Consider the following 27,325-nt stretch of genomic DNA (forward strand, 5'->3'; position numbering starts at 1 on the left):
TATGGTCAATTAACATTTGACAAAGTGGGCAAGAGTAAAGGGGGCATAAAATGGAGTAAAAAGAGCCTCTTCAACAAATGGTGTTGGGAGGTCTGGAGAGCTACATGCAAAAAAATAAAACTGAACCACCAACTTACACCATACATAAAAATAAACTCAAGATGGATAAAAGACTTACATATAAGTCTTGATACCATAAAAGTCCTAGAAGAGAACATAGGCAGGAAAATCTCAGATATTCCATGCAGCAATATTTTCACTGATATGTCCACTAGATCAAGGGATATAAAGGAAAAAATAAGCAAATGGGACTATATCAAGTTAAAAGATTTTGCACGGCTAGAAACAACATCAGCAAAATGAAAAGGTAACAAACCATATGGGAAAATATATTTGTCAATGATACCTTGGACAAGAATTTGATTTCCAAAACATATAAGGAATTCTCATGACTCTACTCCAGGAAGACAACCCAATTAAAAATTGGGCAAAGGACATGCACAGACACTTCTCCAAGTTATACAGAGGCCCAGAGACATGTGAAAGGATGATCAGCGTTACTATCAGAGAGGTGCAAATTAAAACCACAATGAGGTACCACTTTACACCAGTCAGAATGGCCATCATAAACAAATCAACAAACAAGTGCTGGTAAGGTTATGGGGAAAAGGGAACCCTAGTGCACTCTTGGTGGGAATGCAGATTGGTGCAGCCACTGTGGAAAATAGTATAGAACTTCCTCAAAAAACTAAAATTGGAACTGCCTTTTGACCCAGCAATTCCACTGCTGGGATTATACCCTAAAAATCCTGAAATACCAATCCAAAAGAATATATGAACTCCAATGTTCATAGCAGCACAATTTACAACAGCCAAGTGCTGGAAGCAACCTAAGTGCCCATCAGTAAATGAGTGGTTCAAAAAATTATGGTACATTTACAGGATGGAATATTATGCAGCAGAAAGAAAGAAGGAGCTCTACCCTTTGTGCCAGCATGGATGGAACTGGATAATATTGTGCTAAGTGAAATAAGCCAGGTGATGAAAGACAAATACCATACGATCTCACCTGCAAGTGGAACCTAATTAAGAAAACAAACAAGCAAGCAAAATATAACCAGAGACACTGAAACAAAGAACAAACTGACAGTAACCAGAAAGGAGGGGGAAGGATATAATGGGGGAAAGATGGTGAAGGGTCAAGTCAAAGTACATATATAAAGGACCCATGTACAAAGGCAATGGGGGGTAAGGTTGAGTGTGTAAGGTGGGGGTGGGTGGGGCAGGGGAGAGTGGTAGAGGGAAAATGGGAACAACAGGAGTTGGACAACAATAAAAAATATTTTATTTAAAAAATAAATAAATAAGCAATGAGTTACTCTATTGTACAAAGACATACTAAACTGAGCATTAATGTATTAATCAAAGCTCTCCAGATAAACAGAAGCAATGGCTCAGGGAGTGGGAGAAAGAGAGATTGGTTTTAAGGAACGAGGAACTGATACAGTGATAGGGGGTTTGTGGGTATCTGTGGGGCAGGCTGGTATGCTGGACACTCGGGAGAGATTTGATGATGCAGTCTTAGGAGAATTTCTTCTCCAGGAAACTCAGTTTTTGCTTCTACAGCTTTCCATCCGGCATCCTTAGCATGGAGGGTCATTTCATCTATTTTAAGTCAACTGATTGTATACGTTAATCACGTCTACAAAATATCTTCACATCAACATCTAGGTTGTTGGATTAAATAGTAGGTTCTATCCTGATTAGCATATACAACTAGCCATCACACTCAGAATAGCTCATTTTTCTAAAAATATTTAAGAAAAAGCTTTACAGTAATTTGAATATGGCATTGTCATCATGAACATTTCATACATTCAATGTAGTTACATTTAGACAAGTACATAATTTTCTTCTAACAGTGTCAAATCATTATGTAAAAGTCCACACTAGTACATCAGGTAATGGGCTTTGACAATGAGAATTGCATTTTAATTACTTATTACCCTATTTATTTTATACTGTGCTAGAAAATATACTGTAATACATGTACAAAATTAATGAAATCATGCTGGTTGAAAACACCACCATAAAATAGTATGTATGGTAAGAATTTTTTCTGAGTCAAAGGGTAATTTAGAATAAGATAAGACAGATAAAATGGTTTCTGGCTAAAATTTTTGGAAAGGAAAATCAATAAAATTATATTTCTTAGTTTTTGTAGTCATCAGTTTAAAAAGTGACAAATCAAGGTATTCATACATAGTTTCTTTATGAATTCTGACTTCAATACACCACTGACCAAAACTGCTGTTTTTATTTTTTTCTTTCTTCCTGGAGCACTAAAGCTCATAATATGCAGTTAATTGCCATCTATAGTTATATCTCAGTTAAACAGTATGGTTGGAGGAAATTATCAATATTCTATTAGCATTACCATTATTTAAAAAAGATTATTTCCCTATGCATAATACTTTTAAAGAACTATTTTCCAAATATGTTACATGAACTAAATAAACATGTTTACTAGACATAAATTAAAGAATAAAATTACATTCAAAATTTCTTCTTAAAAAGACCAAATCAATAAGAAGTTACCAGAAATGCCTTTGGCACAATAGACAGTTTGCAATTTTAAAAGTCAAAAATGCATCACCTTCAATTTAAGTGTCTCTTTACTATTATAGCATTCCTAGATACATGATCTGAAAACTACTGTTCAGCACCTCAATGAATATTTAGTAAACAGATGCTATGAAAAAATACACATATGCCAAAAACTTTTTTGAATACTATTATCTATCTAAAAGTTGGTAAAATGAAGGGCATATGATGTGGAATCATAAAAATAATTCTCTCTTCCATATATAAAATTTGGTTCTCAGAATAAACGAGGAGTAGAAAGTGCCTTCATCAGTCAGGGAGATAATGTAATTAAATGAAAAACCTACCTAATAGTGAAAAAAAAACAATTCAGACAGTAGCAAACTGTAAAGTGCATTCTTCTTTGAATAGCATTTAAACCCATATATTTAAAAATACATCTTAAAATTGAAAACAAATGAAGACCAGCTTTGAATTTTTTTCTGAGCAGACAAAACCAGTTTAGTCATACAAACAAAATTTCATTTTTTTAATTTATGCTTTTTGTATTTTTTCCCTTACCATTTAGTCCCCTAATAACTAACCTAACCTGGGTCATTTCTTACTTATGCCTCTGCACTTCATAAGCAAAACTCAGTTGGTTACCCAAGATTGATATGAGGTAACCACTGAAAAATCTAATTATGAACAATAACTGTGAAAATAAGCAGCCATTCCCATCTCACTACTCAAGCTGCATTATAACTATGTACCCCTGAGCCACATCCATGTTGTGGTTTGAGTGCTCCCAGTTTGCAAACTATCTTGTTGTTGTGTGCACAACCAGCTTTTACTAATTACTACATACCAGCATACTTGAGATGCATTGGTTTTACTTGGTTTTCCTGAAATTTGATGATTCACAGCATCAGCCTTGAGATATAAAGACAATGCCAATGATTGAGTGAGGTTGGTGAGCAGCCAAGTGTTGTACCTACAGAGCCCTTTGAACTCCCTGCCATCTCACCAACCCTGGAGTTGGGGGGTAAGTCTTGCATCTGAGCTCTGCTCTCTTCACGTTCTGAGCTATTCAGCTATATTATGCACACTTGCATTCTGTTTCTGTTTGTTGAAGCTTCTTCTAAATTGCCATATTATCTGCAAGGGCAGAAAACCATGATCCCCTGTGTTTTAGGCAGCAGTGGGATTACCAAACTCCTCACAAATTATTTGTTTTAGATGACCTAAAGGCAGAGATGTGTTCCAGCTGGTCTAAATCTCCTCTCTGAAAAACTCCAGCTTCTCATACATATACCCACTACGGACTAGATTCTTGTACCTTTCTGAAAAACTGGGTGAGCTTTCTGATAATTTAGAATTGTAATGGTCACTTTGGGGGAACTTTAGCTTAGATAAATCCATCTTAAGGGGCACCTTTAAAAGAAAAGATTCTAAAATTTTCAGAGACAATATAATGAAATCGTTTATTGATATGCAGAAGTTTTAAAAAACAAAACAACTCCAAAAACAGCTACAAAAGGATCCTTACACGATGTAAATGAAAGAAATTGTTACTGCAGGTAGTTAACTATTAATAAGAAAGAAAGCAAAGGAATTACATATTGAGCTAAATAAACTGAGGAGCAAAAGCCTACTTGCTTAGCCAGGAAGCTATAGCATCTACAGACTCATTCATACAATCTGGAAGACTGAATTCTAGGAGCACAGGAAATCTGGGAATCTGCCCAGGAGTACTGTTGACCCTCAGGTATCAGATTTATCTGGGGGGCAGGGTGAGGTGCTTGTCCACAGAGGCCAATCACTCTAACTAGGGTAGACCCAGCAGAAGCCCAAGGAAGCCTGGGAAATTGGTTATTTTGGAAAAGCTCCTATTTATAACCCCAAAGGAACAAAGAAGCCCCCTATTTTTTTCTCCCCCACCTCTCTCTCCCTCTCTCACTAGGTGACCCATACTTGCCCAGTTCATTCACATATTTTCTCTCTCACCCAGGGACAAATGCAATTATGTAGGTCTAGCAGTCATGTGGGCCTGTGGCAGACCAAAGGGGCTCCCAAAGGACTGAGCTTTAACACGAAATAGAAACTCTGGACACTGGCCTTTGCTTGGACACAATTGGACTTTTTCCAAGGTGGGGTACATGGAGGTGGGATATTAGAAACCTAGGGGCAGATTTCAACGCAAATAAACCTTACCACACAACAATCTCCCCTGTGTGGGTCCATGATATTTTTCTTGTGATCCCATGGAAGGGCCTGATTTCTACTGACAATAAAATCTTTAGCAAAGCACTGGCCATATCTGAGCAGGTAAGTCCGTCTGGCCAGATATAAAATTTGGATCCAACCATTCTTTCAAGTTTTGTACCTAGGCATAGCTAAAAATTTTTAAAACAAATGCTATGAGATTTTTATTTCTGTTGTGTCTGTCTGTGAGTTTATGTATATGTGTCACAAATATATGATATTTTTCTACCTTCACATGGTATTACCAAAATTAACTTGTAAAGAGCACTATTTAATTGGCCTAAAGAAAATTAAGCATTATTTAAATCAAATATACTGTCAGAAATATGGAAACTAACCCAAATGTTTTTCAAGTTCATATGAACTGTGATAATCTTTGATAAATAAAAAAGCTAGTTTAAGTTTGTAGGTTTAATAAAAGCAGGTCAAAAATTGACAACAAGAAAAATAACAATATTATGGTGAACTGTTTGGTGTCTGAACCAAGCATGTTCGTTAGAAGCAAGTAATTTAAATAAATGTAAGTAAGATAAAAGTTTATACTAATTTGAACCAAATAACTGATATTCAGTGAATATCTAAATTATTTTCAAATAAGATAAACATTAAATGCTGAACATAAGTTAATTTTTTAACATTTTCAGAGAGACAAAGATATTATATCTATTAATGGGGGAAGGATGAAGGGTTTACAGGAACAATTATAAAGGACACATGGACAATAACAAGGGGAGTTGGAAACAGGGAAGGGAGGTGGGGAGGACTGGGGTGGTAGGGAGGGATGGGGGAAAGGTAGAAAACTGTAGTTAAACAACAATAAAAATGTTTTAAAAAACTTTTTTTTTGCCCTGCCTGGTGTGGCCCAGTGGATTGAGTGCCAGCCTGTGAACCAAAGGGTCACTGGTTCAATTCCCAGTCAGGGCACATGCCTGGGTTGCCAGCCAGGTCCCCAGTAGGGGGCACATGAGATGCAACCATACATTGATGTTTCTCTCCTTTTCCTTCTCCCTACCTTTCCCTCTCTTAAAAAATAAAAATAAACTCTTTTTCCACAACAAAAAAATTATTACACAGGCAGAAATTACTCATACAGGCTTTCTACGTACGTTCTCTAGACTTGGGAAAAGAACAGCACCAGGGAAATCCTGTTTGCCATTGGCACCTGTGTGGGGAAGAGTGGCCTGTATGTTAGATGCTTGTGGACCACCTCATGAGTACAGGGACACTGTGAAAATGCTGGCTGTGTTGATGTGTTAGGTACAAAAACTGTGCATAACACACTGTGGCAAAGAGGCAAATAAGTGGCTGCTGCAACGGGCTGGCCTTTACGGTAGGTGGGCACTTCGGCTGGACAACAATACATAAACAGAGGTTGACTCAAGTTGGAAAGTTGGAAGAGTTGAGATTAGAGAAGGACAGAAGCTGTTTACTCTTCTGCTAGCTTTGGGACTGGCAGACAAAGTGGGAGAATACGATAATAACTTGGAAATCTTTGAGAGAGCCGTTTTGCAAAGCTGGACGTTCACTTGTGACTAAAACTGATTAGGATGCAGAGAGATAGAATCTCTGGGAAAGTGATGAGAATGAAGAGAACCATGTTGTGGTGTTGTGATTAAGGAGGAATGAGATGAAACAAGTGTACCATGCCATCTGACCCCTAATACACAGGAAAACTTTAAATAGCAATTATCCCATAAGTCCTAAAGGAAAAGTTACATTTTTTTCTCTGCCTTTTAACATTGTAAATCTTATCATGTCTTTAAAATGTTAAAATATAGTCCTTGCTGGTGAGGCTCAGTGGATTGAGTGCCAGCCTGCAAACCAAAGGGTCACTGGTTTGATTCCCAGTGGGGGCATCTGCCTGAGCTGTGGGCCAGGTCCCCAGTGGGGGGCACATGAGAGGCAACCACACATTGATGTTTCTTTTTTTTCTTTTTTTTAAAGATTTTATGTATTTATTTTTAGAGAGGGAAGGGATGGAGATAGACAGAGAGAGAGAAACATCAATGTGTGGTTGCTGTGGCTTATGGCCACACGCCTGCAACCCAGGCATGTACCCTGACTGGGAATCAAACCCGCGACACTTTGGTTCGCAGCCCACACTCAATCCACTGAGCTACGCCAGCCAGGACATTGATGTTTCTATCCCTCTCTTTCTCCCTCCTTTTTCCTCTATAAAAATAAATAAATAAAAACCTTTACAATAAAAAGACATAATTAAAAAAGATCATAACAGTGAATTGGGTAAGAATTTCTAAAATTTGATGAAAAACTGATAAATTTATAAAACGGTTAACAAAAGATACAGATGAATACAAATTAATTACAATAGACTAAACCAACTAATGAAGATAATTATAATGTTTAGGAATTCATTTAAAGCATTGCTGGCACTTTAATATTTTGGGTTTTTTTTTAGATTTAAAAGACCTCCTTTTCTCCTCTTTACAATTATCTATAACTCACAGCAACTTGGTAAAGTATTTCTTTGGAACAGATATTTAAATATCTTTCTTCTGACATGACCTCTTTAGAATTCAGAAACTCTTATTTAATACTCTTATTTTCATGACAATATTTGTATCTGCCTAAGTTTAATAAGAACTATGTGCCTAAGTCCAATGTGAATCTATTCTCTTTGTAACAGGGCACAACTGGACAAGTCCTTGATATGGCTTCTTAGCATCAAGAGCTTTTGAAACCCAATTGGAGATTTCATACGAAAAGTTCCAGTCAAGCCTACGTGGTAAACACTATTTTTGCTGCATTTATGTAAGTAATCAGGCCAATTTTATCAAAGCAAGACTTAATTTGCAAACAAATTAATCTTATTATGGTTATCTTTGATAGAAACAGGGATGAGTATAGAAAGGAAAATTATATTTCAGTGATACACCTTTTGGATATCAGAGTCTAGTGCTGTTGTCTTTGACGTTTTGATTTCAACCTGTAAACTGGACTGAATCCTAAATTCTTCAGATTTTCTCCAATAGTTAGTGAGGACTCTTTAAACTAACACTTTCCATTTTCTCCCACTGTTTTGACTTGAAATCACTGTGAAGCTATGTAAAACTGCCCTTTACTCAAAGTCACGCAGACTGAAGCTGCACAACCTGACATAAACTTTGGAGAAGTCACCACAACAGCTCACATGTGGACAGTATTCATGCCTGTTGTTAGGTAGCCACTCAGAAAGACCACCAGCGATGTTCAAACCACAAACCAGAAAATTCTGTCTGGTTGCCATGGTTTGCCTTCCCTCCATCTGAAAATGCTTCTAACCTGATATCTAGAAATTTTCTCAGCTGGCTGATCTCCAAACTCAGAAACTGAATTTATAATGTGCTCAAACTATTAACCTTTGTTTTTCTTCTGTTTCTGTAGAAATGCCTCTCATTAAATTACTTGACTGCTCATGCCATATAGACATCGCTTAATTTACATGGAAGCTCACCTGCAACACAGCCTCCCAAAAGAAAACATCTTCATGTTCATCCTGTTCTAAGCAATCGTGAGGATGTGTTTGCTAATGCATCGTGTTATGCTCATGTAAATAACTTAAATAATTGAAATCCAATTATACATTATCCAAATAATTGTTGATTGACTTAGAAAGGGGAAATCTGAATCTGATTATGAACCATTTGAGTTAATTAATTGATTAAATCTTGACTCCTGGGAATTTCTGCTTTGGGGAAATTGCCAATACTTGGTTATTGTTCTCCTCACAGTCATCATATTAACCTCTCTAGTGCATTGTGTGCTCTCAAAGGATTTAAATGCCTGCAGGCAGCCACTCACGTCTAATGTAACCATCAACATCAGACAACTGGATGAAAACAACAGTGACCACATAAATGATGAAGATGGCGACTGCATGTCACTCCCATTTGCCTATGTGACTAATGGAAACAGCAAGTGTGTGATTCTTTACCCTGACTATATCACTGGTGATGAGCAAGAATACTGTTATTCTGGTTGGTCATTCTCTCAGTTGCCTGAGAGAATAGCCAACCTGGTGGAATAGTTAAATACAAAAACAAATGGAGGCTAGCTTTAAAAATGCCCTGAGCAGACAAAACCAGTTTAGTCATACAAGTTTAATCTGGCTTATTTTGCAAGACTAACTTGAGCCTGATAATTTCTTTCTTAATCATAAGCAAAACATGAACTTTTTCCGAAGGTTGATATGAGGTAACCACTGAAAATTCTAGTAGTATAACCAATCACTGTGGAGGATAAATAGTCACTGATTTTTCACTACATGAGCTGTTTTATGTCTATATGCTCCTGAATTTAAAACAAAAATTCCATGTTTTGGTTGGAGTGTTCCTGGTTTGCAAACTATCTTTTTGGTTGTGTGAACAATAAACTTTTACTAATTTCTACAGCAGATTCTTGAATAATGTCTTTTCATTAAATGTCATTTTGTTATAAACACTGATGACAAATTCATTCAGTCAATTACAATCTGGGCCATTGTGTGTGTGAAGGGAGTACATTCTCCCCATGTCTGTGTGCATTTCCTCCAGGTACTCTGGTTTCCTCCCATATGCCAAAGATGTGTACATAAGATGACTTGGCCTGTCTGAATTGTCCCAGCCTAGGTGAATGGGGTGTGGATGTAAGTGGCCCTGAGACACAAGAGCATCCTCTCCATGTGGGGTCCTGCTCCACGTGCTGAGCTGCCAAGACAGGCTCCAGCCAATCAGCACCCTGAACTCAAATAAGTGGGTTGAAAAATAATGATCTTAGTTGTTTCTAATTTTTCTTAAATGTATGTATAGGTCACATTTATTCCAACGTTTAATGTTAGAAGTGTTTTGGGTCTTTATTTATAAGTTTGGTGATGTTTTTGTGACCAAAAATATGACATATGAACACCACCCTTATCTACACAAATTAGCCTATGGTAAAATTGGTTTTATTGTACACCATTTTGTTTGAGGTTGCCATTTCCAAGAACTTACAGACAACATTAAGTGAGGGCTTCCTGTACTTCAAAGTTATTGGTTTTACTTCTGTTACTTCTGAACTTTTGATACACGGTGCACACTAAACGAACTACTTCAGCAGATAAATTTGGCCTTGAATACAACCTTATGAAATCTTTGGACTAGATGGTTCTCTAGGCTCTTACTGATCTGTAAAAATGTAATTGCAGTCATCAATAACCTAGAAAATACTGGTACAGAACAGTGAAGTGAAGACAAGATATTTTATCACTATTTGAATTATAGCTATCAAAAACAACTCAATATTTCATGAACTAACAAGGTGTGTTGCAGTCATGGGTATCACTTGACAATATTTGCCTTAAAATATTGCTTAAAGTTTTAGTAAGTAATAACATACATAATTTAAAGTTATTTTCCTTGCTTGAATAATGTCTTCTGAAAATGCATAAGCTGCAAAGTTTTGCTAGAATAACAAAACAAGTATAACAGAAGAATATATGACACCTTACATTTGGAAAAGTGAGACACAAGATGATCTCTAACTCTGAATGTATAATAGTTTAAATCAAACTTGTAAGAACAGATAATGACTGATTATGTGAACAAGTTTATAAAGTAGGAAAGATTGAAAATATATTAGGATATCACCCTAATTCACCCTCACCCTTGACCTTAGCCGAGGATATTAATCTACCAATGACAATTTTTCATCATCACTTATTCAGCAATTGATATCTTTAGTCTTATGTACAATCTTAAATATGCCACATAAATGGATTTCAATGATTGGAGGAACGTTTCAAATTACACTCCCTAGGATATATACAAATGCATAAGTGAATGACATAAAAATAATGTTATATTAGGTAATAATAATTAAAACTAAAGGCCATATAGTAAGTTTCAAGGACCTTACCTAATTTTTGTGAGCTCCTGTATACCCAAAGGAAAACCTCAGAATATCTTTATACTTTTCAAAATGAATGCATATGAAAATGTTCTGAGTGACAGGAAACCTGCAAACATGTCAAAATTTGTGAATACTTTTTTACCACATTAAAAATGAACACGAGCATCCCTGAATACAACCTAACACACACTGTTTAACACAGAATACTTAGCACAGAGCCTGTGGTGTGTAGAATTGGGCACGACAATCATAGTTTACAATTGAGGCACCTCAATAAATGTGAATGAACTCAAATATATTGAGAACCCATTAATAATTTAATTCTTCTTTTCTTGCCAAACCTGGTACTTAATATATTGGGAATAGAGGGCAGCCCATAGAAACAATGCTTAGGCCAGACAGATATTATTGATGTTTCCATATTGAACAAGAAAGGCAAGAAATGAAATAAATTTGAACTCAACTTATTTTGTGAATCAGACACTATTTCTAAATAAATGGAAACAAATGGACAAATAGAATGTTTTTTAAAAATAGGTGACACCAATACCATCTTTTTATCAATATGGCTGTTATCATAGCAATTCCTACAAATTCCATAATTTAGTACATAAATTATATAGAAAATATGGCCAGAGTCAGGAAATCTGCATTATAATATTGATTCAGTGCATCACTGCTAAACCACCAACCATTCCTTCTGAATTCTAGTCAATAAAAGAGACAATACTCTTACAAGATACAAAAATGCTGATCAACTAACAGAATGTAATGAACAAAATGGTAATGATTTCCAGAGTTCCTGATGCAAACTCCCAATTCTGTACTAAAAGTGATTAAATTATATTTAAATTATGTATTAAATATATAATATACATTTAAATGTTTTAAAATACATACTTAAGACAAAGAAATTTTGTGGATCAATTGAAGAACAGAAGTATAATGAAATGTTTTTATACAGTAAACAATTACTTACTAAAAGGTAGTTTGCAAAATCTAAGAAAAAGAAAAGTGAATATGAGTGAAAGGTAAACTTAATTCATTCTTATTAAACCATATAACTTATTCAGAGTATTCTGGACCACTAATTAAATAATCACTTATTTCTTATTCCATGGAATTAAAAGTACATCACAAGTATGGCACTGTTTATAACAGAAATCATGACAAGCATAATGACCTTTCCCTTTGCTTTAAGACATTGCAAAATAGAAATTTGCACATGTTCAGTTAAAATTGTCAAGAGAAATATACTTAGAGGCCCAGGAATAGGGTCAAGGTGGACAATAGACAATTTATAAGCACTTTTTAAAATTTTGTGTGTGAGTGGCATAATGTGACCTATGGAAAGGACTGTGTATTTTGATCATCTCATCCATGCGACTGGCATGGTTACAGTCCAGATTTAAGACTACAAACAATTAATAAAAGTCAATGAAACTTTTGTTTTACTCTACAAGTAATTTTATTCTTTAAGTAACTTCTAATTTCATGAAATATCACTGTAGGAACAGTTATAGACCACTTTATATCAATTCAATGATATTTTGAAGACTATAAAATCATTTTTAAATCTAAATTTAAAAAAAATTTAGAATATCCATTAGTTATCCAGTGATTGAAAATAATTAGAAATTATTTGGAAAAATTAAAATACCTTTTCTCTAAGTGGTTTTACATTGTAAGTTGTAATTTTTGTGAAAAAAAGCACTGGAAATATTAAAACCCTTTTAAGTTATACACATTTTAAAATTCAAGAATTAGATGATTTTTAAAAGAATTCAAAATATGTGAAAATCAAATAGACAAAAAAGTAGAAAATATCTCAATTTTTATTCTATGAAACAGAAATTAAAAACACTATAATCATAAATTCTTACTTGAAAATGTATAAAATGTAGCATATTTACAATTTTAAGGTAATATTTGTGTTTTTATAAGGTTGTTAAGTCTAAGAAGTTTCAGGTTCAGTTCTCTGGTTGTACCTTATAGTAAGTTTTATATAACTATAAATGTCTATAGAGGATGTAAGAATATTTATAAAGTATAAATGTTCTTTAATAGAACATTTACTTATAAATATATTTAGAATCTCTTCTGTTATACTTAATTAATAGGCACAAATCTCATTTCCTCCAATAACAAAATCATCAAAAGGTATACAAAACTAACATATGGCAACTATTACTTGTAAAGTAATAGTTTCAAATATAGTTGGAGTGTACATGAAAATCCACATAAGTTTGGTTAGCATAAATTTCCTACACAGGAAATACAGACCTGCTCAGTTTATGGACATAACCTAGAAGGACTAGCTATGAAGTCCTGAAAAGTTCTTTTATTATAATTAAGACAAATACGATAGGAGCTATTTCTAACCCTTCTTATCTCACTTTGTTGCTTCTGACACTTATATATATTTAGATTTGTTCATCTCATAAAAGTAGCTGCTTTTTCACACCCATTTTAATCCCAATTCAAGGCTTTAACTTATTCTTTGTTAATATGAGTGATAAAGAACCAATACATTTCAAACCCACAACAACCAAATGAGCATAAGCAAGTTTAAACATTGTTAGAAACCCAAGGTTGATTTAAGCATCAAGGTTACCATAATTTTAACTAATTAAGGTTTAGCAATTTTTTTTCTATGAACTCTCCCGTGCAGTTTTATCACCAATAAAATGACATCTTGTTTTCACTTTTCCCATAAGTGAAACTTATTTTTAAATAAAAGGTGGAACATACTTTTTTTTTTTAAATGAAGGATTCCCCCTACCCCCAAATACTTACTTTCCTACACATCTGAGTTCTCTAAATAGAGCTAGAATAGTCTTAATTCCCTTAGCCTTTTTCCTACTGCTCTAAGATTATGGAATAGTACTTTTATTTTCTTTTGTTCAACAGCAACAACAACCAACAACTTTATCCAGAACAACAATAAAAAAACAACAAACTATCCCTGCTTCTTTGTATCTTAAATGAGCTGAGAGGAATGGTCCAACAGATTCATGGGAAAAAGAAAAATTAAATAAAATGCATCACATCAATGTCAGAATTTACTTAAAACTTCTGATGAGAACTTTTTATTCTTGGAAAACACATCACAGCACATTAAAAATACGTAAATCATTTTTAAGATATGCAAAGAAAAATAGATTAAGAATGCTGTATTTGAATTTGGACTAATTAAATCTCTCCATAAGCTACAAAAAACGGGGTGGGGGGAGGGGTTCTGCATGCTAACGGTCCCAGACTTTAGTGATACACACATTTGCATATTTCCACCTTATTCTGGCTCTACTCTCTTGGCAGTATTTAGCCTAATGAGCCTTCCCTTTACTTCTTTTTTTTTCTTTATTGAAGTGTATACTTCTCAGGAGATACCAATACACGGGAGTCAGTTCTGCAGGGAGGTTTTATAGCTAAGAGGGGATTTGAAAGAAAGTTAATAGCTAAAACCCGGCACTATCTCAAAGCTCAGCACATCTCCCACCAATCAGGAGTGCTCTTCCTCCTAGGATGCTGAAACATGTAGCTCTTGTGGTCCAGTGAGAACCTCCCAGCTACTGCATAGGTTCTGTTTGTCTCGCATGTTTCCTAGTGGCCCTGACTGTAACCCAAAGCTCGCCCCTCACACTTATCTCCGAGCTCTTTCGAGTGTACAGCTTAAAGTTGACAGCATGGGGGGGGGGGGGGGCGGGTCTGCAGTCACTCTGTTAAGCTTAGTACGGACAACTTCTCATGAGAGAAGTTTGCTACCAGTCCTTCAGGAGACCGCCGAATACAAACTCCTCCTGAGACCATCACTCAGTCTGCCACTTGCTACACGCCACGAGCCACATGGCTCCCTGCCTCCATCAGAGACACATTCTCATTCACCTTCAGCCTCTTAAGCCGAAATATGTTACGGGGTTATTTGGGGTTAGGGGTTTCTCTTTTTCTTTCTTAAGAAAGAAGATTGCTGGCACAATTAGCTTCAAATGAGGAGACATGGTGGTAATCTTCAGCATTATGGAGTGAGGTGCAGTCCGGAGCGTTGGCTAAGTGTCAACCGAAGCCCTGGATCACAGCTTGCCTAAGATTCCTGCCTTTGCTACACCTAATTCTTACCCCACGCCCCAAGATAAATAAATGAATGCATTTTGAACCCAATTCAATCGCGACACCTTCAAAATCCCTCAGTAACCTCGATCCTCTAATGCCCTCTTAGGAAAGCGACAGGCAGAGGATAGAACAGAGAGAGAGGAGAGGGAGAGTGAGAGAGAGAGAGATTACCAGAGTTTTGTTCCCGTTCTTGCTGAGAGGGCCCCGGAAAACTCCCTTGATGTTGCGAAAGTGTCCGTTGCTGAGATGCGTGGAGCTGATGACAATGTAGTAACACTCCATGGGGCAGCCGCCGCCTCTTCCCAGCGCAGCCGCCTCTTCCACCGCAGCCTCCACTTCCACGCTCCCAGTGCCCACAGCCGCAGGGCGCCGGACCCCGGGGAGGCTGGGCTGGGGACCCGCCGGGAGGGCGAACTGCCGCCTCTCTCGCACGCCCTCGGGAGACAGGCTCACTACACCCCTCTGCCGTGCGCTCCCGGGCTCCGCCGCCTCCGCATCCTCGCCGCGCTCTCCCTGTGTCTCTGCCTGTCTCCTAACTCGCCTCGGGGCGCTGCGCCCCGCAGGAGGATCGCGGGCGGGGAGGGGCGGGCCGGGCTGCAGTACCGAGTGGAGCGGGAGTCAGTGGGAGCGCCGCGGCCGAGCGGAGCCGGGCAGCGGGAGCCGCCTGAGCCGCAGCGGCGGCAGCGGCAGCGGCGGCGGCGGCGGCGGCGGCAGCAGCATCCCCCGCGCTCGGTGCCTGCACTCGGAGTTGCTGCTGCTGACAGGCATGAGTGTTATTATAGTGAGCGGCGTTGCCGGTCCATTGCACTGAGCCAATGGCAGGGAGCCACTGGGCTGATACTGAGAGCTGTCAGAGGAGTACATCTGTCACCCGCTGCCTCCCCCCGCCCACCCCCGCCGGCGCCGCCGGGACCAGGTCGCGCGGGTCAGTGAGCGAGTGGGAGCGCGCAGCCAGAGGGACGCCCCCCGCGCGGCGCCGCGGCCGCAGAGGGCCGGGGACGGACCAGAGGCTCCTCGGGCCGGAGGTGGAACGGTCGGCCACGGAGAAGTGGGAGACTCCCAGAAGGTGGGGGCGGAGGGGAGGATGAAGAGACAGAGATTTCTCGCCTGGCAGTCGCGGTTGAGGGAGGCGGCGAAGGGGGAATAAATAAATTAATAATTCAATACCAAAAGCCAATTTCTTCCAACTGCAGCGTATCCTAGCAGGTGCCAGCAGCTGCCTTTTTCTCCAGATAGTTGTTACCCTTTGGGTTTGGCTTATTTGATTTTATTTGTTTTAATGTATTTTTAGTTGGGAGGCTGGATCCTGTTCAGAATCTTACAGAAAGAAAATGTCCCCCCACCCACCCACCCCTTTCTCCCATTTGTAGAGATCATATGTGCTTGTGTTGGTAGTTTTCTTTTTTTTGGGGGGGGGGGGGGTGGCGATGCGGGTGGAAGTGGATAGGCAAAACCAGGGATTCCTGGTTTATGTGTTCCTCGACCTAGGTGGCGTTCCCCTCACCCACCTTTCCTGAGAATCTAGGGTCTTCCTAATTTGCCAAAGCTGAAAGGAAAGGGATGCTTTGACGCAAACAAGCAGCTGCCACGAGCTTGCTTGATATTTCTCTATAGTTCTTTTCTCACTACAGAGAGTGGTATCAAAAAAAAAAAAAAAAAAAAAAGCGTTCGCCCTGGAAGCGACCTGAATGGAAAATCGCATGCAAAGGAACTAATGGGCTGCTTTAGGGAAAATAGAAAATGGGGTCTGGTGTGTTCGGTTCCCTGAAGACAGATTTTCCAGCTGATTTTTAAGGGGCCAAGGAAGCCATAGGCCTGGATGTGCCCTGTCACCCTCCCTCTCACCCAGCCGATTCTTTGTGTAAGTTTAAATCCTCCGAGGTGGTAGGGTGAAAGCATCCCGTCAGGTATGTATAAGATTCATTAGTCTGCACTTAAAAAGATCGATTAACAGACAGTGGGAGGCTACGAGATGATACCTTCAATGAATTTGCTGAAGGCTTTATTTTCCTTTTGCCTTGAATAGCTTAATTGGTTAAAGCAGATTCCAGACATTCTGATGCTCGTGCATCAAAGGAAACTGAACTTTTTGATATAAACTGTGTTTATCTTGTTTATTTGAAGGTCAATATTTCAAGATATTCCACTCATGGTGTCCTATATATAAGATGCTATAAAGCAGTGACTCTGCACACCATAATATATGGTCCTCAAATGAATCTGCCAGCTTGACTTTAATCGTTGAAGGAGAAAAATAAGAGAGACAAATATTTATTAGAGAGGCAATAGTTATGTAAGTAAATTATAACATATAGGGTTATAAAAGGAGTGTACTAGATTCATTTAAGGAAATTCTCCTTGTGCCATGCTTCAATTTAAACAAAGAAAAAAAGTTGGTGCAGATTGATCAAAGCTCATTATGAAGTGTCAGAATTATTTAGAGATACTTGGCTAAATTTCTCAGATATCCACTTGGGGGAGTCTGGAAATCTTGGGAGAAGGAGAAAGCAAGAATTCATGAAACTTCTGTGCTCTGTGGAACAGGTCACCTAATAATGTGGTAGAATTCAGTATGAACACAATACTATTAGAAAAAAATATTTAAGTGATCTCCACCCAATATGAAATATTAAATCTATTGGGATTTATATCATTACAGTTATTTTTTATTATTATTATACTGTGAGGGTGTAGGCATTCTCTAGAAACATCATTTTGGGAACAACTACTGACCTGTGTGATTTCCATTATGTTTATTGAAGTTTTGGAAACATGCAGTCATTAAACAGAAGATAGCACCTTCCTTGTTACTGAACCAAACCAGGGAGTATTTTAAGGAAATGGAAGATGCCCCATTCATGTAAGAATTGGATAATGTAGTTTTCTTGTATGTGCAAATCATAATAGCCTAAGCAAGGTTTGTTGTTGTTGTCATTTTGCAGTATTTTTCTTTCAAAGTACTTCTGATAAAATATTAAGATCTCAATCTACATTATAAAACTCACTTTCTGATTCAGGAAACAGAATGCACAGTAACATGAACTATTCCACTGGAACAGAGTATCATCTATATGGAATGTTATATTGTGCCTTTACTGGCAATGTTTATGTATCATATATATTATGTATCTTATGACACATATATCACAAAAAAAGTTTTAGTGAAATATCTTTGTAATCTCTGAAAAGAGTCACTTTACTCTTAGTCTATTTTTGTCACTTACATGCTTGAGGATACAATGGGGTGGCTTTTACTGTCTCATCTAAACCCATACATAAATGGTAGTCGACACACCATAGATTTGCTGCCAGTACATGAAAGATGCTAATGGTTAAAAAGAAAGGTAAATTTTTTTATAAAGTTTTTATTATTTCTCTATACATGAAGTAACCTATCTCAAACCTAAACTAAGTCTAATCAGCAAGATTCAGTACTACATCTTAAACATATTTCAAAAGAGAGTACGGGTTCCTTTTGTTTTCCCCAACCGATTAGCCACATCTTCAAAGGTCATTCAAATAAAACTGTTAATCACACTGTATGATACTCACTATGTCATTACCAATGAGTTCAGTTGTCTGTGAATTCTTTATCACATCAACTTTAATATTGAGGAGTACAATGAACCACCACAATGTACGATCTGGTTTCCCACTACAACAGACAGCTACTAGACATAATGGAAATCTTATATCAAAACATAAAAGCACTTTCACTTGAATTTTGTTAAAAATGAAGTGAGAAGTCAAGAAGGAAATCAGGACTTCCTCATCATCTCTGAAAGAAAACATTAGGTGGCAATAAATTAAAATCGAAAAATGATGATAAATTATGGTACCCTTCCACCTTGCTGTTTCTGTTTCTTATCTTTTGTATTGTGCAAAGATAGAAGTACATAAGTAAGCATCTTTAAATTTGCTATTGTTTACAGCCCCTTCAATGTTCATGGTCTCTTCCTATCATTTAAAAGAATTCTGAGTTCTATTATTAGTAACCATTTTGACATGAATTATTTCTATGGAACAATGTTATCCTAATTTTTAAAAATAAAAAAAAAAATTCAGCCCTGGCTGGCGTAGCTCAGTGGATTGAGTGCAGGCTGTGAACCAAAGTATCACAGATTCGATTCCCAGTCAGGGCACATGCCTGAGTTGTAGGCCAGGACCCCCAGCAACCACACATTGATGTTTTTCTCTCTCTTTCTTTCTCCCTCCCTTCCCTCTCTAAAAATAAATAAATAAAATCTTTAAAAAAAACCCCAAAAACCTACCTTTTAAGAAAATAAATAAATAAAATTCTCTCAATGACTTGGAGAATTTATATGAAGCTAAATATCTAACTGCTGTTGTAAACATGCAGAATCAATATATCTTAATTAGAAAAATATATTTTAGAATATTTATAGCTCACTGGGACTTAATTGCTAACTTTTCAGCTACAAATATAACTCATAATTTAAATATAAAAGTTTTAAATGAGTGACTTTAGCTTAAAACAATTATAGTTCATTTTTATGCCACCATGACACTTCAATTTTAGCCTTTCTACAAGTACAATGCCCCCCTTCGATTTTTCTCCTTCTGCAATTGCAATTTAAATCAAGATCCCCCTTGTTCTGAGCTTGTACTGATTTACCTTTGGGTTACCTTGCTTAACCCAAATCTGGGCACCAGGTTTCTGCTAAGCAACTGAATATTGTTCCTAACCCACTTTTGCCTCACACACGATTTCAGAACCATGTTGCCATGAAATGTAAAACCAAAGTCCTGCTACCTTTCCCAGACCAGTGGCTGGACCTCTGTACCTTGAATCTCTGGCCTGATTCTCTCTGTCCAGATTTTCCAGAAGAAAGTAAATCTCTGAGATTGCCTACTGCTATTTGATACCATTTGTTGCTACCCCCTCATGCCTGAACATCTACTTCCTATCATTACAAACTCTAGATGATTTTACTCTGTTAGTCTAGATTACTTCACTAAATGAATGATCCACAAATTAGGTCCACCTTTGGGTCTCAGCAACTTTGCCTTACCTTAGCTTCTGTGAATCAAGTTCCTGTTTTTATGTCATCCTGAAGAAAAGAAAAAAAAGCATATTTCAGTTATTGCAGTGTTTTGCAAATGTGTCTGTGATGTATTCTTAATGGTTAAAGAGTATATTATTGGGATTAAAAACTTTATTTTTATTACTATTATAATCCTAATATAATAGGCATATCCTCAATTATTTATAAAACCATATAATATAATGATAATGCTTAACTATGTCCTGTTATTATATGTTTCTTTTGTTTGCCTGCATGTTTGTGATAACATTGATGTCAAGTATTACTGCTCTTATTGTTTTAGAAATAAGAAAAATCTAGGAACTTAACACATAGATTTTTTTTATCCTAAAATGCAACAAATGATATCATGACATGCTTCATGAGTGAAGGTGTGGCATGGCTGAATTGGAGAAAAGTAGTGAGGGACCTGTATCACCAGAGAGCACTCAGATTCGCCGTCATCATCACATATGCTTGGATCAGTGCTGACACACCAATACTCACAAACAAATTCATGTTTTGAGATGGGGTTTGGTTTATGCAAAGCAACATCATCTGTTGTATAAAATTAAGATTGTAAATTTGGATATTTTGTCTGTTGTATTTTTATTTGATTTCTATTTTTTTGTTTCATATTTACATAAGAGATCTAAACACATGGGCTTTGTAATTAGTTTGATGTTAACATATTTAAGTAAAATTGTACTACAAATGAAGTTAATCTATGATAGGAAATCTTTTAAAAAGACCTGTACATTATTCAAAAATGAAAAATAATTACATATATATTAGTCATGGGATATGTATTGAATAACCACAATGAATCTTATCTGCAGCTGATTTTATTATTGTATTATTCAAAAGTAGATTTTTCAAGGTAATTATTAGTAAACTATTACCTAATAGCAGGTCCATCCTCCATATTTCTGTTTCTGTATTGTAATTCTACTGAGTTTAAGTGTGGGGGAGGGGTTGTTAAAAGCAAATACTGTATTGTAACAAGTCTAGTATCCCATCAATTGTAAGATGGACCCTTTCTTATTTTCACTATAAATGAAAACATACTGGCAGTTAACTGTAAGAAGCCACTTATCATAAGACATCTTAATTACAGAGGTGTTGAAAACAAAAAGGCATCTTAGAAACAGAACCTAAATTTGGGTAGATACTACAACAATTAATACTGTACTAGAAACTACTTTAAAATATTTCCAACTGAAGCAACCATGGAATATTGAACAGATAATGACTGAAATTCTTTAACTTCAGTAATTTCATCTCTAAAAGAAAAAGAATAAGTTGGATATTATCTATGTGTTTTCAAGCTTTAATTTTCTCTGATTCTCTGGCAACTTGCCTAGAGCTGATATTGCTCAGGCCTGGCAGAACAGAACATCAATTTATTTTCCTTCTTGAGAATGTATGTCTTGAATAGCTGGTGGAAATGTACAAATTATGAAAATGTAGAATTTAATGCAAATGTAAAAAGGATTAAAGAGAAATTTTACAATTTTATTTAGGTTCAACCCTAAAAAGTAAATTAAACAATTTACACTATTCAGTTCTTTAACATGTCTTAAAAGATTGTTAGATTACCTATTGAGCAATAAAATATATTGATCTGATACAGAGTTTTAATCTTCTTTATCCCCTACTTTTCAATTCTAATAAGTAGCATTGGGATAGATGCCAGAAGAATGCTAATTTAAGAAGCAAAGTTACATTTCTAATATGTTGCCAAAGAAATGAATGCAATTGGATGCTATATAACTAGTTTACCAAAAGGAATAAGTGAAGATAGATTATTATTATAAGTCAAGGAAAGAGATGAACTATTACTGCCTTTATAAGTTTTAAGGTCCTTTTGGAAACCAATCTGGCAAAATCTGTTAACATTAAAATTTCACATAAATTTTCACCTAGCCATTGCATTCCTGGGACTCTCTACATAGAATAAAAGAATTTTCACAGGAATATCTAATGCACCATTATGTAATTGTTTGTAGTTATAAAAAAAATTTTAAATGATATGTTTTATTAAAAGAAAATTATCAATAAGGGGATGGTTACACAAATTGTTACATATACCACAGACTTTTCATCTAATAAAATAATAAAGGGTATTTCTACCCATCAATTTGGTAAGATTACCTAGTTTTTTCATTGTATCAGATATGTAATATGCAGACAAAAGAAGAATATAAAATAGGACCTGGTTTTGTGTAAAAGTTATGAACATGTGTATCTATTTGTAAAAGAATAAGAAGACATAAATATAGGTAAGAGTACATGTAGTTTGCTAACATATCTTAATGTCAAGTATGAGGGAAAACAATAAAACTAATAAAGAAGGAAAAAGCTAGGGAAATAGAAAAAAATTAGCCTGATATGCATATACATATCTGGGTAAACACACACACACACACACACACACAACAAAAAACAACAAAAAAAAGGAAATAAGGAAGAAAGAAATAGAGGGAGGGAGGAAAATAGATTATTCAGTATGTGAAAAAATTGTAGGAGATAGGTAAAAACAGGGAAAATATTGGGAGGAGACTAAGTTGAAAGCAATTTTTCTACAATGGTGAGTAGAGATGGCTATGAGATGAATTGGGAAGTGACTTAAAACTAGAATTGACAAGATCCATTGATAAGATAGATGTGGAGTGATGATTAGACAAACTCAGAATAACTGAGAATTTGACCTTAGCAAGTGAAGTGTTACTGGTTCAGTGTATTAAGATGGGGAAGTCTAGAAAGAAGTTAGGGAAAATGTTAAAATTTTGATAAATTTTTAATAAGCTTGGGATGACTTTTAGATGTACAACTGGAGAGAGTTGATCTGGCCAGCTATAGGGTCGAGCATCAGCATCAGCTACCCATTTGAGAGCCATGGGTATATCAGTGTAATTTACAGGCATGGGCTGCATAACATCACATGAGAGTACATGTAGATAGAGGGCACCAGGAAAGATCAGAGTGAGTCTAGGCAAAATAGCTAAAAAAGAGACAGGAAATGAGCTGCCAAAGAGGGTTCAAAACCAAGATAACATAATGCCTTAGAGGCTCTTTTCTTTAGGAAAATAAAAATGGAGTCAAATTTAAGGAGAGAATGGGCAGCACTGAAAAATGTTGTGATAGCTCAAGTTAGGTGAGATCAGGTAATTGACCTCAAGTTGTCTATCTGGAAGGTCATTGGTAACCCTAACAAAGCAGCCTCTGGAAATATCAAAAAGATTATGGAATTTACAAAAACTAAGTTCTACAACAGAGAATATATGGTATTCATGTGAGATAAATTTTGTAGAAATATTGCTGTACATAGAACAGATGTGACCAGACTTAAGAAAAGAATAGAAGGTCAAGACACAATTCTATCCCCCAATACAACCAATGTATACCTGAACTCACCTCTTCTCTAGCACACCCTTTGCTGATACAAGGAAGAGAAAGTGGACATTTTTAAAGAGGTTTCAAATTCATGTCTGGTTATTTTGACTTAAAACCAAATAAATTATAAATTTAATTAATATATATATATAATTAATTTATCAAATAGGTTTATATGTAAATGTTTGATAGGGCTTATAAGGTAATGGTGAAACAGGCACTTCATAAAATTTAGATAGGGATATTTAACAGTATAATATGTAGGAAAACAAATTTGAACATTTTTATTATAAACCTAACCCTTATTTACCATCCATAAAGCTTTAACTTTTCTAATGACCTAGTTACCCACCAGAATTATCAGAGTGTTCCATGGTGGGCCCCTGAACCAAGCACATCCAGGAGTCTACTATTAAGTTTCATGGGACAATATTTTGTTTGCTTGATCTCCTAGAAGCTTGGAAAGAACTGATGGACATTTTTTACCTCAGTGTACCCTCTTCTATATAGATCAAGAATGGAGAATGTTCCCAAAGACATATTCTTAACATCTATTGGCCTTCATATGATGTTTCTATGTGACAGCTCAGAACCCATAATAAAATTATTAAAGTTATTATAAATTGGATTTTTATGACTGAATCTTTATCATTCAATTTTTATATATGTTCATGAAGATGCTGAATCCTAGCTATAAATCTTAACAAAAAGTCAGGTATTTGATTTTTCTTTCTTTTTGTCTTTCTTTTTTTCTTTATAGAGAGTAAAGTTTTAATTTACTCTCTAAGAAAGGAGAGGGGCATGGTGTGAGGAGATGCATCACCATTGAGGAGTGGGGGCTTTGAGCTTTACTGAATTATAATTGGATTATAAGATGGGAAGTACTGTTGTGGGCCCCTGAGCTTTGGGGGTATTGTAGCCCCAGGCTCCAGTTTGTTCCAATGTTATCTTCTGACTGTGACCGCAGACAGCAGTCAGTCACATTCTCACTTTCCAGCAATTTCTAGTCCTGGGGACAGAAGCTCAGAAGATAAGATGACAATCATATTTAACAAGGTCATAGACCTGCTTAGCAAATGGTGCTGACTTTATCTTTTCATCCCCTTCTCTGTTTTTAAAATGGATTTATTCTTAATTACTTGGGCCAGTTTGGTTTCAGGGAGTAGGGATGAAGGTCTCTTCTTCTGTAACTACTTTAGGAGGGCTAGGGATGTAGAGCTATCTCTGCCTGTGTGTCTGGGTGTGGGTCATTAAGGGGAAGAGGGTGGAACTGTCCAGCCCCAAAAGTGAGAGCTGTGGCCAGGGCCTGTTTGTGTAGGGAATCTCCTAGAGTCCAGATGCTCTGTTGAATGAAGGATATGGGATATGTGAGGAGACACGACATAAAAACAAGAATAAAGAGAAAGGTTCCCATAGGTCCTAGGAAGGGAGGTAGCCAGGAAAAGCAGGACCAGACATTGGCCTTAAAATCCCAAAAAGAGAGAGGCAGAGTAGTAGGTAATTCTATATCGCTGGCACTAGTCAGTAATTCTCAATAATTCCAAGTCAAAGTATGAAAAGAAAAAATGGAGCATTAGCTTGGAAGAAAAATAGAAAAACTAAGATTCTGTCAATTTGTTGGTGATAGTTGGACATTGCAATTTCCGTGGAAACTCAATTTTTCTCCCTAAAATCACCCTCATTTTATTAAAGGGAATGCATATAAGTCCAGTTTCAAGTTATAATTATTTGCATGAACACAACAAGAATAGTAATTGATCATCTAGTCTCTTTTAAATCTGCTTTGCTGGAATTTTACAAGGAGACTTCAGATTGAGCTTTAGTCAGCCCTTCAGGGCATAGAAGCCAACATACACAGTTGCCACCTGGTGTTATCTGCAATACCTATAGGTTTGGGTGGATTCTTTAAGTTCTTGAGGTCCTCAAAATGCCTTCAGATTCTTTCTTTGCCATCTTTCAGGAAATCAACCTTCATTCTTTACCTGGAAAGACTGCCATGAATCATGTGACAAAGTAAGGTACCAGGCTGTTTCTCCAAGGGGCTCTTATGGGCTCCCAAAGTCAATCTGAATTCCTTAAAGCTTTCTGGTGACATCCAGAGTCCAGGCATGACTTTCTATTATGACATTACAGACAAAGACTTGGTTAATAAAGCCACATTTGTACACTGGTGCTATTGTAAAGAGAACAGATTCTTACTGGGTTTATGCAAACAAACATATTGCCATGAAAATAATACTCATTAAGAGTTGCTGGATTCTGGAGGGATTAGGTAGAGGAAAAATAGAAATGGTTCAATATTGCTTATGAGGGTATAGCTTACAAATTGTTCTAGGAAAAAAAGCTCATAACTGGAAAACAAAAAGAGTTAAAATTAGCAATATTTTGAACAGTAATAAGAATAACAGTTGTCTTTAGTTCATTTAGTCACATGTAACCAATTTTGTTGATCTTGATTATTTGCCAGTATTTCCATGAATCCATTTATTCCTTGGAGTTATATAAATTTTCATTTTCTTTAAAGATATGACTTAGACATCTGGAATTTAGAGCAAGTCAGTTATTTTTTAAGAACCTTTCCAACAATATATTTGCAAATGCACTATAATAAAACAATGACTGTTTATAAATGACTAAATGTAAAATGACATGGTTGTAGATTTGATTAAAATGCAATTAATAAAGAACTTTGCTTCTTTGTGAGATATACTTCAAGATAACAATTTCTTGATAAGTAATAATTACTATGAAATGACATAAAAGAATAATATAAAGTACATATTTTTAGATTTAATACACAATCTTTATTTAAAGACCACACAGTATGCGAAGTTTTAAAGTACTGTACAGGACTTACTGAAAGTGTACATTGAGCATTAGAAACAATTCATAAAGTCTCAATATATGGGTTACAAATATCCAGAGTACCATTGCTTGATGTCCCCAGAGGGAACCATCACTCTTGGCATGTCCAGCATGAATGACAGGGTATCTGTTACTACTGAGAACTTCCTGTTTGAACTTTATTTTGAATCTTTGCAAGTTCCTACCTGGTGCAGGTTGAAATTTCTAGAAAATCTATTTTGATTAAAATGTATGTATACAACCCTGTCTGGTTTGGCTCAGTGGATGAGTGCTGGCCTGCGAACCAAAGTGCCACTGGTTCGATTCCCAGTCAGGACACATGCCTGGGTTGTGGGCCAGGTCCCCAGTAGGGGGCATGTGAGAGGCAACCACACATTGATGTGTCTCTCCCTCTTTCTCCCTTCCTTCCCTTCTCTCTAAAAATCTCTCTAAAATTAAATAAATAAAATCTTTAAATATATATATATATTTATAATGGTTTTAAAATTGATTATATGTATATATAAAAATGAATAAAGTAGTTATTATTCTTTTCAGCAAAACTTCCAATGTAACTTTGAGCATATTAAATAGGCCTAATTAATTCAAAAACTTTTATAAGGAGAGAGAAGAAATCCTTGAGGTATTCTAGGGGCCCACTGGGATAACTCAAAGTCATTTCTCAGTTTTGAAAATTTAAACTTCAGAAAAGTTGTCAAATATATTTAACCAAAAGATTATATTATAAACTTTGTTTAAAACATTTTTTGGTAATAACCTTAAAAGACATTAATTAAACTTAAAACCAGTTGTAATATCAAATATTTTGTCCAGAACATAGAATCCTGCTTAATTTACATAAGTATTCAATATCTTTAAGCCAATAAAATATTACACTTCAGTTATGCCATCTGGAGGCAGAAAACACACCATATGTAACAAACAGATAAATACATATCACATGAAGACTGAACACATAAAGACCACACGCATAATTTGAATTACTAATTTTTGTAGAGAAAGTATAAGATTTCTCTTATTTGCTTTTGACAACTTTTAAGAAAACTGGAGAGGGGATGGAAGGTTCTAAATACTAAGCAAGAAGACCTGTTGAAATTCTCAGTAAAAGCTTTAAGGACTGTTAACAAGTGATAGAAATAAGGTCTCAGCCCCAAGTTGTCTAGCAGCAGAGAAAAGCCAGGGCAGGGCTGCTT

At 36.2% G+C, this 27,325-nt stretch overlaps 1 protein-coding gene across 1 annotated transcript in view; it reads right to left on the reverse strand.

The window, feature by feature from the left end:
- The window catches only part of ZNF804A (zinc finger protein 804A), a 257,836-nt gene extending 242,404 nt beyond the window's left edge, over nt 1–15,432 (reverse strand). Inside the window, exon 1 of the mRNA XM_028509752.2 lies at nt 14,998–15,432. Within this exon, the coding sequence (XP_028365553.1) occupies nt 14,998–15,108 (111 nt within the window). The 5' untranslated portion in view covers nt 15,109–15,432. The remainder of the gene's footprint in view (nt 1–14,997) is intronic.
- Between the last annotated feature and the right edge of the window lie 11,893 nt (nt 15,433–27,325).

Source organism: Phyllostomus discolor, chromosome 4 (assembly GCF_004126475.2).
Source record: "Phyllostomus discolor isolate MPI-MPIP mPhyDis1 chromosome 4, mPhyDis1.pri.v3, whole genome shotgun sequence".
NCBI classification, from domain to species: domain Eukaryota; kingdom Metazoa; phylum Chordata; class Mammalia; order Chiroptera; family Phyllostomidae; genus Phyllostomus; species Phyllostomus discolor.